This window comes from Oncorhynchus nerka, linkage group LG25 (assembly GCF_034236695.1).
Source record: "Oncorhynchus nerka isolate Pitt River linkage group LG25, Oner_Uvic_2.0, whole genome shotgun sequence".
Taxonomy (NCBI): Eukaryota; Metazoa; Chordata; class Actinopteri; order Salmoniformes; family Salmonidae; genus Oncorhynchus; species Oncorhynchus nerka.
This window is the reverse complement of record NC_088420.1, coordinates 44758195-44774846: the sequence shown is the minus strand read 5'-3', so window position 1 is coordinate 44774846 and position 16652 is coordinate 44758195. Positions and strand designations below refer to the sequence as shown.

General features: G+C 41.3%; 2 protein-coding genes and 1 long non-coding RNA gene across 7 annotated transcripts in view; 1 reads left to right on the top strand and 2 right to left on the bottom strand.

Annotated features, from left to right (window-relative positions):
• Window positions 1-846: 846 nt before the first annotated feature.
• LOC135564542 (uncharacterized) lies at window positions 847-4412 on the bottom strand. The gene is made up of 2 exons (XR_010461128.1): window positions 2222-4412; window positions 847-2080 (listed from the first exon to the last, which is right to left on the bottom strand). It is a non-coding gene; the product is annotated as an uncharacterized LOC135564542 (long non-coding RNA).
• Window positions 4413-4707: 295 nt separating this feature from the next.
• On the top strand, window positions 4708-11997 carry LOC115109556 (guanine nucleotide-binding protein G(s) subunit alpha-like). The gene is made up of 3 exons (XM_065009803.1): window positions 4708-4796; window positions 6515-7330; window positions 10684-11997. Exon 2 carries the CDS (start codon window positions 6519-6521, stop codon window positions 7317-7319), a length of 801 nt encoding a protein of 266 aa, XP_064865875.1. The 5' UTR covers window positions 4708-4796; window positions 6515-6518; the 3' UTR covers window positions 7320-7330; window positions 10684-11997.
• LOC115109555 (liprin-beta-1-like) overlaps window positions 11329-16652 on the bottom strand; it is an 83801-nt gene continuing 78477 nt past the window's right edge. For 4 of the 5 annotated variants that reach the window (XM_029634564.2, XM_029634565.2, XM_029634566.2 and 1 more), the window contains 5 exons: window positions 16046-16171; window positions 15651-15839; window positions 15282-15440; window positions 14853-14918; window positions 11329-14441 (listed from right to left, as the gene is read on the bottom strand). In XM_029634564.2, coding sequence (XP_029490424.1) covers window positions 14358-14441; window positions 14853-14918; window positions 15282-15440; window positions 15651-15839; window positions 16046-16171 — 624 coding nt within the window. In that variant the 3' untranslated portion in view covers window positions 11329-14357. Of the gene's footprint in view, window positions 14442-14852; window positions 14919-15281; window positions 15441-15637; window positions 15840-16045; window positions 16172-16652 lie in introns of those variants that run through there. The other variant, XM_029634568.2, reaches the window with a different exon arrangement.

Here is a 16652-nt window from a genome sequence, read left to right as displayed (position 1 = left end):
TTTGATCAAATACGCAACACGTAGCAAATAAGCCATTACATTTTTTGTTAACCAAATTCAACACGCTCTCATTGAACTCCATACAAGAACTGAACTTTTGAAAGCTGATGGGATGGAAGGCAAAGTTGAAGTTGTTGTGCCACTGCTACAAGGGAAGTTCTACATCAAAATGCAGATTGTGACGTCCCAACTTGTACTTGTCCAGCTCCGATGAAAGTTTACATTTATTTCTGTGTTTGTTTTGTTACTCCACTGGCGTCTATATTCTATCACGTGGCATCATTCATGGAGAAGGAAGTATGTCACTTCCAGATTTCAGTGCGGGAAAATCCCTCTCTGTGCATAGAAGGGTTGGTTGTTTTGCAACAAAACCAATGCGTGTACAACTATGGGGCAAAACATACAGGGTTGGCTTAGATTGTTGACAACGTGTAAGCTATATTTTGTCTTCAAATGTTTATTGAGGACATAAATACATTTGCACATTGAGCACTTGTTCTCTCAAATACATCGTTACAGTTGTTGGTTAGCTAGCTAGTGAATTTCAACCATATTAGCATTGACATGAAATCATTCAAAACACCACAAAACAAGACATGAGTTGTGTTTGAATACTTATACTAACCATATTATTTGTGACAAATTGTGTATGTAGTATGCTGATTGGTCATAGTGTGGATATAGTTAGTATGCCAAAAGTTCCCGGATGTCATACTACATTCGCCAAAATACAAAGGGTATTCAAGCAGTGGACACTATTTCTGTGCTTTTAAGGCCCATAATGCAATTCTTCAGAAAATCGTTTCACAACATTTTCAGATTTGAAGAAAATCTGCTGAGAGCGGATAAAAATTAATTGCTTTAATTAATTATGACAAATGTTAAGAAAATGTTGTGCAATGTAAAAAAGGAATGACTTTCAAATAAGTTACAGGTTGTTGGCTGACAATTTGTTAGCTACGCTAGCCTTACAAACCACATAGCAGTTGCTTGTATGTACCGGTATGTTAGCTAGCTACCTAACGTTAGTTGACTACTATTACATCGAAATTGCCAGTATATTAATGATATGCTATCTGACTAACTACCCAACGTTTATAAACCTGACTATTGACCTTCGGTCAACTCTGGCCTCTCCTTAGCACGGTGTCTCCGATTAAAGTCTCCAGTTTGCGTTTGTTTCAGCCGTTTGTCCCTCTCAGCGAAGGCCTTCCTGTTAGGCCCTCGGTGTTTAAGCTGAGCCGGCGAGACAAGCAATGGGGAACGCAGCCTCCTGCCCATCAGGAGCTCGGCAGGCAACGGCCCATTATGCAGTGGTGTAACTCTGTAAGCTAACAAATCAAATCAAATCAAATGTATTTATATAGCCCTTCGTACATCAGCTGATATCTCAAAGTGCTGTACAGAAACCCAGCCTAAAACCCCAAACAGCAAACAATGCAGGTGTAAAAGCACGGTGGCTAGGAAAAACTCCCTAGAAAGGCCAAAACCTAGGAAGAAACCTAGAGAGGAACCAGGCTATGTGGGGTGGCCAGTCCTCTTCTGGCTGTGCCGGGTAGAGATTATAACAGAACATGACCAAGATGTTCAAATGTTCATAAATGACCAGCATGGTCGAATAATAATAAGGCAGAACAGTTGAAACTGGAGCAGCAGCACAGTCAGGTGGACTGGGGACAGCAAGGAGTCATCATGTCAGGTAGTCCTGGGGCACGGTCCTAGGGCTCAGGTCCTCCGAGAGAGAGAGAAAGAAAGAGAGAATTAGAGAGAGCATATGTGGGGTGGCCAGTCCTCTTCTGGCTGTGCCGGGTGGAGATTATAACAGAACGTGGCCAAGATGTTCAAATGTTCATAAATGACCAGCATGGTTGAATAATAGGGGGGAGCCCTGTATGGCTCCTTGTTCTTTTTCAGCAGTCCCTTGACTGTTTTCACAGCTGTCTCTACCTCACCATTACTCTGTGCATGGTAGGGGCTACTGGTCACATGTATGAAGTCATATTCTGCGGCAAAAGCAGAAAAGGAGCTCGCAGAGAACTGGGGAGCGTTATCTGTAACCAGGACCTCAGCGACCCCTTGCCTGGAAAAAAATTGACTTTAATCCATTGATAACACTAGCTGATGTGGTTATGGGTGTCTTTGCTATTTCAATGCATCTTGAGTAGTAATCTACCACTAGCAGATAAGTGTCATTTTTCCAATAGAACATATCCACCCCTACCTTTTGCAATGGCCGTTTTGGCAGCTCCGTTGCCATCATTGGCTCCGGATGACAAGGTTGACATTTTGTACAGACCTCACACTGGGCCACTAGCTTGGCAATCTGAGTACTCAGACCAAGCCACCACACTGACTGTTGAGCCCTCAGTCTGCATTTGGTTATCCCCATGTGTCCATCATGCACTCTGTCTAGCATTTCTTGTTGTAGAGTCTCTGGGATAACTATCCGTTGTCCTTTCATGAGAAGGTCTCCATTACAGTGGAAGTCACTTTGGTGCACCCAATAGGGCTTCAGCAGTTGAGGCAGTTCCTCCTGCCTGGGCCATCCCTTTTTTTCTGTTGGCAGATATGGTCTCGTTGTTGCTCCTCTGCAATCTGCTGCAGTTTGGTCTGAGATGCAGGTAGACTGTCCCTTATTGCATTAATGGACACCTGTACCTCACCCTCTAGCCATTGCTCCTCCTCTGATAATGGACGTTTAATTGGGGCCCTGGAGAGTTCATCTGCTGTGATCAGTGCCTTCCCTGGCACATACACAATTTTGTAATCTCAGTAATCTGAGGCGGAAGCGCAGAACTCTGGGAGGCAAGTCGTCCAGTGCTTTTGTCCCTAACAGAGCCAACAGCGGTTTATGGTCAGTCTCTGCTGTAAACTGCAGGCCAATAAGGTGTTGGCTGAGCCTTTCACATGCCCATGTGATAGCCAACGCCTCCTTCTCCACTTGAGCATATCTTTGCTCTGTGTCGGATAAGCTTCGGGAGATGTAAGCTATTGGACGCCACTCCATGTTGTCCTGCATCTGTGTGAGGACCGCCCCTAGCCCAAAGGATGATGCATCTGTGTGAGGACCGCCCCTAGCCCAAAGGATGATGCATCTGTGTGAGGACCGCCCCTAGCCCAAAGGATGATGCACCTGCTGATACTTTTGTCTTAGTGTGGGGACGGTACTGGGCCAGCACTCTCTGTGAGGCCAGATCTCCTTTGATTTTGTCAAACGCTACCTGTTGCATGTGACCCCATAACCAGTCATTCTCTTTGGCTAGTAAGTCTCTCAGAGGTTTGGTTGTATCTGAGAACTGTGGGAGGAACTTACCCACATATGTGGCCATGCCTAAGAAGGTCCCGACTTCAGCCAGAATTCTGGGGTCTGGGCATATCTGTGATGGCACTGATCTTCTCTGGGTCCGGCTCTATTCCAGCTGCACTGATTTTGTGTCCCAAGAACAAGACCTCTGATTGTGCAAAAGTTCATTTTTCATTGAGTGTCAGGCCAGTCTCCTGGAGTTGGTTCAGAACTGCTGTGAGCCTTACATCATGTTCTGCTCTGTCCCTTCCGCGTGGACTATGAAGCCACTCAGCCCATCCAACAGCTGGGACATGAGTCTTTGGAAATGCTCAGGGCCGGAAGCGATTCCAAATGGCAAAACATTAAAACAGTAACGGCCAAACGGTGTTATAAATGTCGTGAGTGTCCTACTCTCTGATGACAGCAGTATCTGCCAGAAGCCTGAGCGGGCATCCAGCTTTGTGAAGACTTGTGAGCCATCCAACTGAGCCAGTGACTGCTCCACTGATGGCAAGATGTGTCTCTCTCTGCAGAGTGCCTCATTCAATTTAGTCATGTCCACACAGATCCTTATTTCCCCATTGGCTTTTGGGACCACTACCATCCCTGCACACCAGTCTGTGGGACTCTCTATTTTAGACACCGCCCCAATGTCTTCCATCCTCCCCAACTCTTCCTTTACTCTGGCCAATAAAGGGATAGGCACCCGGCGGGGGGTGGTAAGGGCATAGGGGACAGAATCCTCTTTCAGGCGGATTTTGTAGTCACCTATCCTTCCTAGACCAGAATTTCTTTTTAAAAACCTCACCTGGGTCCTCTAATTCGCTCACACTCTCAATGAGTTGCAATGCTTCAATTGCTGGCTGCCCCAGCAACGGTCTGGCTAGAGAGTCAATGACGAAGACAGGCTGGATGGCACTTTTGTCTTTACTCTCCAGTTTAATCACCAAGTGCCCTACCACTGGTAAAATCTTATTACTGGGCCCGTACAGTTATTTGTTTGTAGAGCAAAGGGCCAGCTATAGCTATACAGCCTAGTTGGGATAGCTGTCACTGCTGCCCCAGTGTCTAGTTTAAATGACACAACCTCCACATTGAGTTTAATGTCTGAATGCCAGACAGCATTGTTTCCCTTTACTTCTCCCAGAAAGATGCTGTCCTGCTGTGCCTCCTCTGAGACCTCATGCATTTGCTTTAATCGACAGACAGTTGAAAAGTGTCCTCTCCTGTGACATTTCCTGCATTCCGCATCCTTTGCTGGGCAATCTTTCCATCTGTGGAAAGGGGATTTCCCACATTTGCGACAAACACTTGAACTAGCTACTGGTGCTGTCTGTGATTGTTTTCTCCACGTCTGTCTCTGTTCCGTGTTCCCCTCCGTTTTTTTAGCTCTGAAAATGCATGTATTTCCTCACTCTCTTCGTTCTGCGAGGAGCTGCTGTCGCGCAGTATCGTCTGATGTCTTTTTACTGTCTCACTCTGCATAACCTGGTTTACAGCTTTGGACAAGGTAAATTGGGAATCCAACTAACTTTTCAGAAAATGATATATTTCTTATTCCGACTACAATCCGATCTCGGATCAGCTCTTCCTTGAGCGCGCCAAACTGACAATGTTCTGCTAGTTTGTGAACAGCTGTGATAAAACTGTCGGTGGTTTCACCCTGCTCTGTTAGCGCATATTAAACCTAGCTTTCACAAAAATAATGATGTGTCTCCCTACAAAATGCGTTTCAAAACAGTCTTTAACGGCACTGTAGTTAAGTTTCTCTTCCTCGGTCAACGTTGAAGCATTTAATATATCCTCGGCTTCATCACCCATAGAGTAGATCAGTGTATTAAACTCGAAATGCCTCATTTTTCACGTTTCAGCCTGATACTACCCTGTACCTTTCAAAGCGCCTGATCCATTTCGGACCGTTTTTAATGTCCATACAAACAAAATTATCCGGGGGACGAATGCGAAATCCGTCAGCACTAGCCACAGGGCCTGTCCGTGTTTGCGCCAGAGCCCGTTGAACTTGGGAGTCGCAAACACTGAAATCCGGCTAGCTTCTTCCTCTTGCAACATGTTGCTTAGCAGTAACTTACTCCTTGCTCGTTAGCTAGCAAAATAATGATACGCGCTGTTTTTGATCTCCAACACTGTGCCCTCCCTGCTTTGAAACAGCCTGAATGTATGATTTACTTGGTACGTCCTTCACGTTTATGTTAATTTTAAAACCACTTCTGACACCATGTAGTATGATCTAAAATAAGGACGCGCGACAACCAGGTTCTAGCTCCAGCATGTTTATTAACCTAACCCTCGCATGTCCTACATAGGTGAGGATACCCCCAAGGGACATCCTACTACAGTGCAAGTAAGAACTTTGGACCTAGGTACTCCTTGCGAAACACACATGACTCAGAGGAAGGAGTTGAATGTTATAGTAGCTAAACAGACTAAGTTTCCAGGCTACTTTGAACCATATTTGTCTCGATTCATATTCTAAAAGAATTACTGCCTTGAGACTAATCCAAAAATCAAACAACGTGACAAGAAGTGAAAATAAAAGCGTGACTAAACCAGAATAACGTGGTAAGGCTACAACAAAACACTCGGAAGAAGGTTGGTCAAAATGAGCTTTGGAACATGGCGCCACGACAACCATTGCCTCTATGTTCGTGAGAGTATGCAGCTGAACGGCGCCCTGGACTAGAGCTAGGTCTGATTCATCTGCTGTGATATTCCATTTGTTTTACCCATCAGGCTGTGGTGGAGGGAATGTCGCTTTTTAGAACTACAAATGTTTTTAAAAAGAAAAATAGTACATCTTTGATGAAAAAGTCCTATAACAGTGTTTCCCAAACAGTGTTTCGGAGTGATATTGTCGGGGAGGGTGGGGTCTTTTTTTGTGTGCCATTTTCTCAATTCCTCATAATCTGATTGAAGAACACGTTTTTCTTTTACACCTGTCACAAATCTTGAGGAAGGTGGTCTTTTCTTGGATCAGTCTAGCAATTAGCATAATTAATGTACCATTTCCCCTCCTTTTCATTTTCTCCCTGTTTGGCACTCATTAAATGGATTAGGGGGAAGGCCCTGCAATAGACTAGTGTCCTGTCCTGTGTGTACTTGTACATCAAGCTGCCTCACACTACAGAAATAGGCTCCTGCCCTATGGGCCTTTCTGGCTCAGACAAGGCTACTTATTACTTTACCTCCTTTTATTGTATTTTTTTTTAGGAAGATGGCTTGTTTTGGCATTGGTAATAAGACCAAAGGCAAATGTGGAGAAGAAGAGGAGAAGGCACGGAGAGAAGCAAACAAAAGGATTGAGAAACAGCTTAAAAAAGATAAACAGCAATACTATAAATCTCACATGCTCCTACTACTAGGAAATTGGGACTCAGGGAAAAGCACAATATTCAATCAGATGCGATTGTTGGACACAGAATTAACTGCAGAGGAGAAATACATGCAATACATGCAACACAAAAATGCTTCAGGCATTTTTGAGACATATTTCAGAGTAGGAGAATACGTTTTTTATTTGTTCAATGACAGAGGTGGATGGAGATCCATAAGGAGAGTGTTTTGGGACCAGTCGGCCTATATTTTAGTGGTGGACAGCAGCAGCTATGATATGGTGTGTCGGGGAGACAATCAGACCAACCAACTGCAGGAGGCACTAAACAACTTAGAGAACCTCTGGCGCAGAATGCGGACAATGCACCGTTCTGTCTTCCTCTTTTTGAACAAACAGGACCTGCTAGCAGAGAAGGTGTTGGCGGGGAAATCTAAAATAGAGGATTATTTTCCAGAGTTTGCACACTACACTTCGCATGAACATACAACACCAGTACAAGGGGAGGATCCAAGGGTCACCAGGGCAAAGTACTTCATACGTGACAAGTTTTTGAAGATCACAGCCAGTGGAGATGTGGATATGCACAAATGTTTTCCTTTTTTCACCTGTGCAATCGACTTGGAAAACATCCAGCGTACCTTCAGAGACTGTGGAGATAAGTTAAGCTTTTGCTCGTCATGAATGCAACAAAGGTGAGTTAGTTTGTGTTTGATAAATGTCTGAAACCCTGTAGATTATGTTTAAAAATACATTTTTTTATCTTGCATATATGAAATGACAGAACTGGTCTTCTCTCCTTTTACAAATGAATTGCTGTTTGATGTGAGGACATTCTGTTTGATTCCCTGTGAACCATGCCATATTTATTTATCCTTTCTGCACTCCTTTGATAGTATGTATTTTTAACGTTTTTAACTAGCATATTACGTTGTCACACTAAATATCTGCATGTGCCATTTCTGAAAAGAATATGTATGTCTAAATATATTGATATTTATAAACTTGGCACACCCCATACATACGGATGTTTTCCGCTTATAAATCCAACCCATCCTAACACTGTGACTGCATGAACAAGCATTTTAACTGCCTGGAAAACGCCCTTCATGCACCATTTATGTGACAATAAGCCCTTTATTTGCTGTATAACTTGCAAATATTGGAATTAGGCCACGGCAGTTTCTAAAAGAAAGAGAAATGATCAAATTTTGTAGAAGTGTGGGCAGAATGTTTTGATATTTAGCAGTAACTTATGCTGTATTTGGCAAAGGACTGACAGCTCCTGAAAGTGAAAAGAATGACACATTGTTGTGGACCTGTCAGCAGAACGTTTCAATTCAACAATGTTTCTCATGGACTTTCCCCCAACCTAAATATGCTGGACTGCCCGCGAATTCTGAAACATCGTCTAGGATACAGATATATATATATAATGAAATTACAGTAGGCTACATATGTAACGCCTGTCGTCGGAAGGAGTGGACCAAAGCGCAGCGTGAAAAGTGTTCATGATTTTTTTTATTATCAAAAAACACTCGAACAAAGTAACAAAACGAAAGCGAACAGTTCTATCAGGTAACAGAGACTAAACAGAAAATAACAACTTATATTATCCCCAATCAGAGACAACGATAAACAGCTGCCTCTTGGGAACCACACTAGGCAAAAACAAAGAAATAGAAAACAGATTCTCCCACCCGAGTCACACCCTGACCTAACCAAACATAGAGAATAAAGGATCTCTAAGGTGACAACATACAGTAGTAGCATTCATACGTCAAAGTATAAGATAAATGGTCTGCATGTTCACCTGTCTAATTCAACTGTAGGTTATAGGCCTATTATAAACTGTGCTGCCTATGGAATATCATACAGCAACATTTGAAATACGTACATAGCTTATCTATTTACTAGGCTACTATAGGCCCAATGAAATGAGAGATGAGTATGGTAATTTGTTGTATGGATACTTCGGAAATATGAATCCATCATGGCCAGAAAACATGAGGAATTTATTCTGCAATCGTTATGAAAATAAAATAAATGGGAAATAGATTCCTGTCTCATTTTATATTCCATTTATTTTAGAGAATAGATTTTCGCTGATGTGAAATCGCTACATCTTGTCATTATGTTTTCCTTTTTTATAACTCAAATACACCACTTATTCATCATATCCACCATTTGCATAAAATAATTACAGTGCCTTCCGAAAGTATTCACACCCCTTGACCTTTTACACATTTTGTTTACACACGTTACAAAGTGTGATTCAAATGATTTAATGATCCCTTTTTGGGAACGATCCACACACAATACTCTAATCTCAAAGTGGAAGAAAAATAATAGAAAAAAAGTAATGAAAAATAAAAGTGAATATATCTTCATTAGATAAGTATTCAACTCTCTGAGTCAATATATGTTAGAATCACCTTTAGCAGCGATTACAGCTGTGAGTGTTTTGGGGTAAGTCTCTAAGAGCTTTATATACCTGGATTGTATAATATTTGCCCACTATTAATTGTGACTTGACGCAAAAGTCCCAACTTTAAATATTCGTCATAGTTCTTATTCTTCTTCTTCTGCACGCTACTCCTCTTACACCGTTTAAGCTATAAACGCCATTCAAACTTTAAGGTAAAGACTGATCTGGAATAGTGTGCTTCCATTTAACTTTTTGGATAGCTTTTATACTATTACACTTGTTGCCCTCCATCCACTTTAGATTGTTTAGGAAATCCCATTAAAGGGCCCATTGTGACATCATGACTTCAACATTCAGTGTAAACAATCACTTTTGACACAAATCAGCTACTTTGACCACTTTTCCAACAAGTTACAGGATATGACATGTCTACTTCTCTGCTATTCAAATCTGAAATAGGAACACAAATATATTCATAGGATCAAACGATTCAGCTGTTTTAGTAACCACATCAACTTTTACAAACACCTGCCATTTTGACCACTTTCCCAACAAGCTAGACAAACTTAGCGGTTATGACACCTTGGTCTACTTCTCTGCTATTCACATCTGAAATAAGAACATAAATATCTAACACCAATCAGGAGGTACAGCTGTTTTAGTAACCACATCAACAAATTTAGCTAACTTCCCACTGTTGAATAACTACCATGGAACTTGAAAATTATAACAATGGGGGAGCCATTTTTTGTCAAATATTTTTTTACAACAATGCCTCCTTGTCTTCTGTACTCTTTTGTTACAGTTTGAATATACTGTGGTATTCTAGTAGGAGAGGTGTATAAAAGTGTAGTAGGCTAGTCAGAGTAGTTATTTGTAATGAAATATGTGCCCCACTATCAAAATAATAAGACCAATTATTTTACTAAATGTCACTTTGACAATATTTAACTGCTTGGCTTAAGTTAAAAAAGTTAAACTTATTCCACTACCACAAAAGTCCCAAATTCTCATTGTAAAGAAGAATTTGTTCTTAACTGACTTGCCTAGTTAAATAAAGGTTAAATAAAATACAAATAAATACATAATGTACTGTGTAAGAGTACTCTTCTTCCATTGTGTTATGAATAATATTGACAAGGCCTCCAGCATGTAGCACCAGTCACAAGTGTATTATCTGATAGGGAAACAACATGGATAGCACGTCATGCAATGCAGCCTCCACAGATCATTCTACTCTGCACGCGCACGCTGGTTTGGCGCTTGTTGACTGGGAAAACCATAGTTACCAAAAATAGCTTACAACATGAAAATTACAATGCGCAATATACTAATAATTTCACAAATGTACCTGAATGGTAAACAGCATGGATAGCACGCCATGCAATGCAGCCTTCACAGATCATTCTACTCTGTGCACGTGCGCTGTACAAAATACACAAAACACACCCAGACACAGTGAATAACCAACGAGCATTATCTGAAATTATATTAGACAAAATGCACCACAAATATTCAAAGGAAACACCACATCTCAAGTACAATATTCCAGCAATGTTTACAATTTTTTTTTTTTTTTTTTTTTAAATATAACTTGTACATTACGATCTGCACTTACAGAAAGGAAGGTCCTCAGCTGGCAGGCTGTATGAAGAGATGCCCGGGAGAAGACCTCAGACTGGATGCCCCTCTGCATCTCCTCAGTCAGCTCCTGAGAGCTTCCCAGGCCCATGTTGGCAGACATCTTCGACTGAAACCTCAAATTGAACTTAGAGCAAACTTTTTAGTCTAGCGCTATTGAAAGTTTCCCCATTAGAGACAATGGAAAATACTAAAACTCTTCACAAAATTTACAAGACCCTTAGATGAGTTCAGTGTTATTTTTCTCCTTCAATGAAACCTCTCCAGTCATTGTTCTTCATTATAGAGTTGCGGTTATATCCCTAGTTTAGCTCAGGACCACTATATCATGATGGAGGATCAAGGTGATTGCCAGACGACATCAACAGCAGCCAGCTGTGAATGAGGTAGTTTTACATAAATAACATGGCACACACAGCAGCCTATTCTACTTCTGCCTGAACAGAACCGAGGAAGCTGCAATGCTCTTGTCCTGACCCTCTATTTTGCTTTTAATATCTGTGTAAATGTGTTTTATCTGGTCATCATTCTGCAAATAGTGGCTTGTCAAACCTTTATCTTAAAGTGCACACAGAGTAGGAAACAGCAAGTAGTTCAAGTTGGGCAACTACTGTACAAATGGTCTGTGACTGTCATGTATCCCTTTATTGGCTTGGCATTAACAAAAAGAAGAGTTTGTACAAACATGGAGAGGTAATGGCTTTTAAATGGTAATGAATCTGAATTGCAAAACAAACCTATATGCTATATGTTCTAAATATCCAATTCTACTTGAGAAATTAGACAGTTTCAATGAATTTATTGACCCTAGAAATGGGTAAAAACTCAACCAGTACACAGTACAAACTTCATCCTCATGTGGTTAGGGTGTTGCATAACAGTGTCATTGCTTTATCGCTCAACTCTTTCAACATGCTACAACAGCCTGAGTTCGTCACTTTCTGTTCTCTTGCCAATCTAATTCCATAAAGGAGTTGGCAAGAGAGCAGAAACAGACTGGCACCCAGGCTAGCTACGGTATTCAAAATAACTATGCTATCTGGCTATCTGGCAATATTTATGAATAGTTCTCAGTACAAATTATAATAAACAAGAAATCCATATTCTGTTAGCAGGTTTACAACATTTTGGCAACTAGAAAGGCTTCAATAACATGCAATGACACTTTAAAAAAGGAATGATGTGCTTTGAACTGTACATTATAGGTGCAAATGCATTCAAATAAACACTGTTACTGGGAGTGTCTAGGATATTGCGAGATGTGCTGAAAGAATAAAGAAGTTGCAGCTGAAATAGTCTGGTTTTCTTTGTAAACCATAGCAGCTGTCTTGGGGAATTCATTTAACTTGGGCAAAACTGCACAGCATATAACAATGTTTTTCATCCTCTGACAGTGACTCTGTTAAAAAGCCAAACATATTCTTTAAAATTACATATTAGACTTTGCAAAAGCCCTACATTACATCTTAATGTAAAAAAAAGGGTTTATCAGATATTGATATGGCTCACTTTAATATTAAAATTCCACAGAAAGATGGCTAGTATAAAAACAATGAGTACAAACGTCTCCAGTATCCAGCTGGTAGGCAAATTATGGTGGCATATTGCTCTGAAATAATTCCTCTCCAAATAGGACAGTTAAAATGGACTTGTACTGTCAATAGTAGTTGGCTACGGCCCAGTTCTCTGACATTTTAGAGAAACATTTGCCCACACAAGAAGTTTCATTCACACACACACGAGAGAGAGAGAGAGAATAATTCATATTGAGAGAGAATTGACATTGGCTAAGGAAAATAAAATAAGTAAAATAAATTAATTGATGATTAAAGGTTAAATTTTGAAAGCATGGAGAAATGTATAGTGGCAGAGGTGATTAAAGGGTGATTAGAATCATTTAGTAAGAGGGTTAACAATGTGTGATTTAAGTAATCCAGTAAAAGAGTTCATGTGATGTTTGCTTTAAGGTATGATGCATACCTTGTTTGTTAAGTTTAGAGGAACAAGGCCTTAGGGCCTGTTGGAGATTGTTAATGGAAGGCTATAATGTTGAAATGTAATGATTAAATGTTTACATTTTTGGATATTTAAGAGGTAATGGGAGTAATTAGTTAAGTTGGAGGGGGATTAATATGGTGCCAAGTGGGGAATGGTAATGTGAAAAAAAATTCAGTTTAAGGATGTTAGCTTGATCAATCTCCAAGTTAGAACGTTTAGGGGTGAAGCGGATTGACATGCAATTTAGGTGAGAAAAAGTGGGAGTTAAGGGGGCTGAAAAAGCACCTTTTTGAACGATGGCCACATTAGGTGTTAACCACTAATGCTGTACGATGGCCACATTAGGTGTTAACCACTAATGCTGTAGCTTTATAGCCTACAATATATAAAATAAACATTGTTTACTTATCAGGCATACCCAGTTAATTTAAAGTAACATTCTAGGAGGAATCCTTAAGGTGACCTCATTGATAGAGGTGTGGTAAAGTAGCTGTTAAGAGTTTCTAGACGCCTTCTGAGGGACTGAAACACCGTTTGGGGGGCAGCCAAAAAACGGTTGAGAGAGTTGTAGAAGCTTTTTTTCTGTTATTAAATAATGTGCTTCTCATAAAATTGTAACAGACAAAACATTTTATTGGAACACCCCAACAGGGATTTAGTTAAGGGTGCTGAAGGTTGTCTATCAATTTAATTTACAGTAAATGTTTGCTTATAAATTATTTGTGATTGATTGGGGAATTTTTAATAAACTCACTTTATTTTCTAAAACCCTGTGTCATCAGTCATACAACTGCATGTCGTTTTACTCTAGGTTTATGAAATATGCTTGATTATTTGAGGATCTCTAGCTAATTTACTTGGTTAATCATTCCATAGGAAACCCGAGTTGCTGGTATAAAGGAACATGGGACCCGAACTATAGGTACTGAGTGCATTGGTAGGAGTCGTAGGAAGGGGTGTCTCTCGGCTAAAAGCCAACCCAGAGGAGGGCGACCCGTTCAGTGTGCTGAGGTTGACACTCTGGCCCGGACAATCCTGAGAAGACGCCGGGTTTACAAGGTTCAGGGTGAGGGAGCGTAGGCACTCTACTTCGGGGATAGCCCACTACTGTAAGGCCCTTACTGTTGAGCTTGAGGAACAGTCCCTTGATGTAGACTAGCTCAGAGGTAAGGCAGAGAAGGATCTATCAGATCTGTAGGGATTAATGAGGGTTGATAACTGACCTGCTATTGGGTAGACAGGGGCGAGTTGAATTGTTAATCCTGCAGAGGTGGTATTTTAGCTTTGACAGCACCTTAAAAAACAACAGCGTATCAGTTCACATGACAACAGACATGGACTTTTTAATTTCTTTAAAAATGTTTTATGCCAAAAATACTAAAAGGAGATCTGGTGCTTGTTGGGAGTTACGAAAAGTTGTTGGGGAGTATGGAGAGATGTTGGGGGGTACGGAGAGTTGGAGGGTACGGTGGAGTCGGTGTGTGCTAGTGGGCACACCTGGGTTCAGGAATACTTTGAGTGTTTGCTTTAGCCTGCCTGGTGCCACTTTTATGCATTCCATCCCAAAAGGCAAGCTCAATCAAGCACAGCTGAAGTATTTTAAATGATTCCAAATAGTATTTCAATCCTGGTCGGCTAGTCCCATGGCGCTGGCCTCAAACGTTGGAATCGTCATCTGTTACGCTGGGGTTGGGAGAGTTCGAGATCTCTTTGAAGAATTCATCATCTTTCAGCATGCTCTGGAAACAGACAGGAAATACAGGAAAATAAGAATGAATACTAGAGGAGAACTGTAAAAAAAAAAAAAAACACTGAAATATTCCCATATTTATATTTATGTCACAAAGGCCTCTTATACCCTAAAATATTGTTTAGTACAACTATTTGGATAGTCCTTAGTAGATGTTCAATACTCTGTCAACAACATTTGAACTAACCATCTACTAACCCTAAGCCTCAACTTTAACCCTTACCCTAACCTTTATTCTAAACCTAACCATAACCTTGCAATATGTTGCTTATCAACAGATAGTTTGTTGATCGCATGACCATCTGTTGATCATCTATATGGGACTACCCAAATATAGTGACATATTGTTATCCACAAACCATATCAACATAACACTAACACAAGATAGTCTCCTTCATACCGTCAAGTTTTGGATGCCCTCAGAGAAGGCTCCAATCTGCCTCACAGTTCCCTCGGAGTCCTCCATCTACAATAACAGATACGTTTTTTGACACTCAACACCACTACTAAAAACACCTGTTAGTAGACCTGTTTGTGTATTCCTTCAGAGCAGCTGAACACTAAGTAGGCACAGTGTGCCTCAGTGTTCAATACATCTCCTGTCACGGTACTGACGACCAAACTCTAAACATTTAGAGAACAATCTAAAAGGTGGAGGTTGAATGTAAGTATTGATGTGATGACTTATTTATTATTTGGAGAACTTATGTGTACTGAGCACAATGCCGCCACTACAGAGAAATGTTCGGGCCAAAATGTGTGGGCTACAATCAGCATAGGAGTTGTGCAAGACAGCAAAAACAGATCTGGGACCAAACCAGAAGTTGACCTGTTCTAGCCGGTCCAGATCGTCCTCGTAGAGCTCATAGCCTTTCTGGAAGCTACGCCCCTTTGGCATCTCCACGTCCATGGGGCAGACATACTCCTCACTCTCATCCTGCCTCTTCTTTCTCAGGCTGCCAAAGCTCCCAAACGTCATCTTCCTCAGCTGGTGGGAACAGATCAATTCTCAAATGATTATGAATTGAGACTAAAGTTAATAACCAAAACCAGTGTCAAACACATGAGAACAATATCTTACCACAGCCAAACCCACATCTTCCCCTTCATCACTCCTCACCCCTACCTACAGTAAAACCATGGCTGCATCCAAAATAGCACCATATTTCTTATATTGTGCACTACCTTTGACCCCTACCTTGACCTTGGCGGTGGCTGTAAGCAGGGTGTAGTCGGGGTTCTCTAGATAATCCTGTTTGAGCCCCTGGGCCTCAGATCCCACCAGCAGGTTGAAGTGGGTGGCCAGGTGCCTCCGCAGCAGGGTCTTGTTGGGGGGAATGTTCAGCAGCAGGGCCATGGTCTCCACATTGAACCGAGGCTCCAGCACCTGGGGGAAGAGGGAACATTATGAGATGTGGGATAGGTTGAGACTCATCCCATTCTCATTGTAAAGATAAAATGATAAATAACCAAAGTTTCATAGACGAAATAACCCATCATCATTTCTACGCAGTCTCTATCTGGTTTTAGATATTCGAGTTTAAATTATTAAGACAATTTTGGGCCACATTAAATCGGATCATTCTTTCTCACCATGAGTCCCCCGTGCACGCCGCTGCCCCTCAGGTTGGGGGCGTACTCCGCCAGGTCTACTGATCTCAGCCACTCCATTACTCTGTGATTGGTCCACTGGGAGATCTCTGCTGGTGTGATATTGTTCTGACAAATCAGGAGAACATAATGTGTTTATCAACACAACAAATGACTGAGCGACAGGATATGATAACACTTGTGTCGATTGAAGAAGTAGAGAATGAGTAAACAACAAAAAGGGGATGGTACAGTAACTATAGAAAAGGTGGACTTTATAAAGAGGTTTGACTGGTTCAGAGTTCAAAGTGCCACCATGGCACATCGATAAGAATGCAAATGAAACGAGATAAAGCAGGAATCCAAATAGTGGGGTTTTATTTCACACAAACGCAGGAGCACATGGGGAAAGGATGCAGGATAATGTTGTGGATTGATCGCATTTTTCAACTTGGTGGTTTCGGGCACAGCACCAGCATCTCTTGAGGTTCTGGATCCAGTTTACAGTCTGGTCATTGGTAATCTGTCTGATGTGTGTACATCTACTAATGTGGTGATCAGCTGAATAGCAGGTTGCACATGTGGGTATACGGGGTGATGATGGCTGACG

Excerpts from the sequence above, each read along its gene's own strand:
- LOC115109556 (XM_065009803.1), top strand. The coding sequence starts at position 6,519 with ATGGCTTGTTTTGGCATTGGTAATAAGACCAAAGGCAAATGTGGAGAA.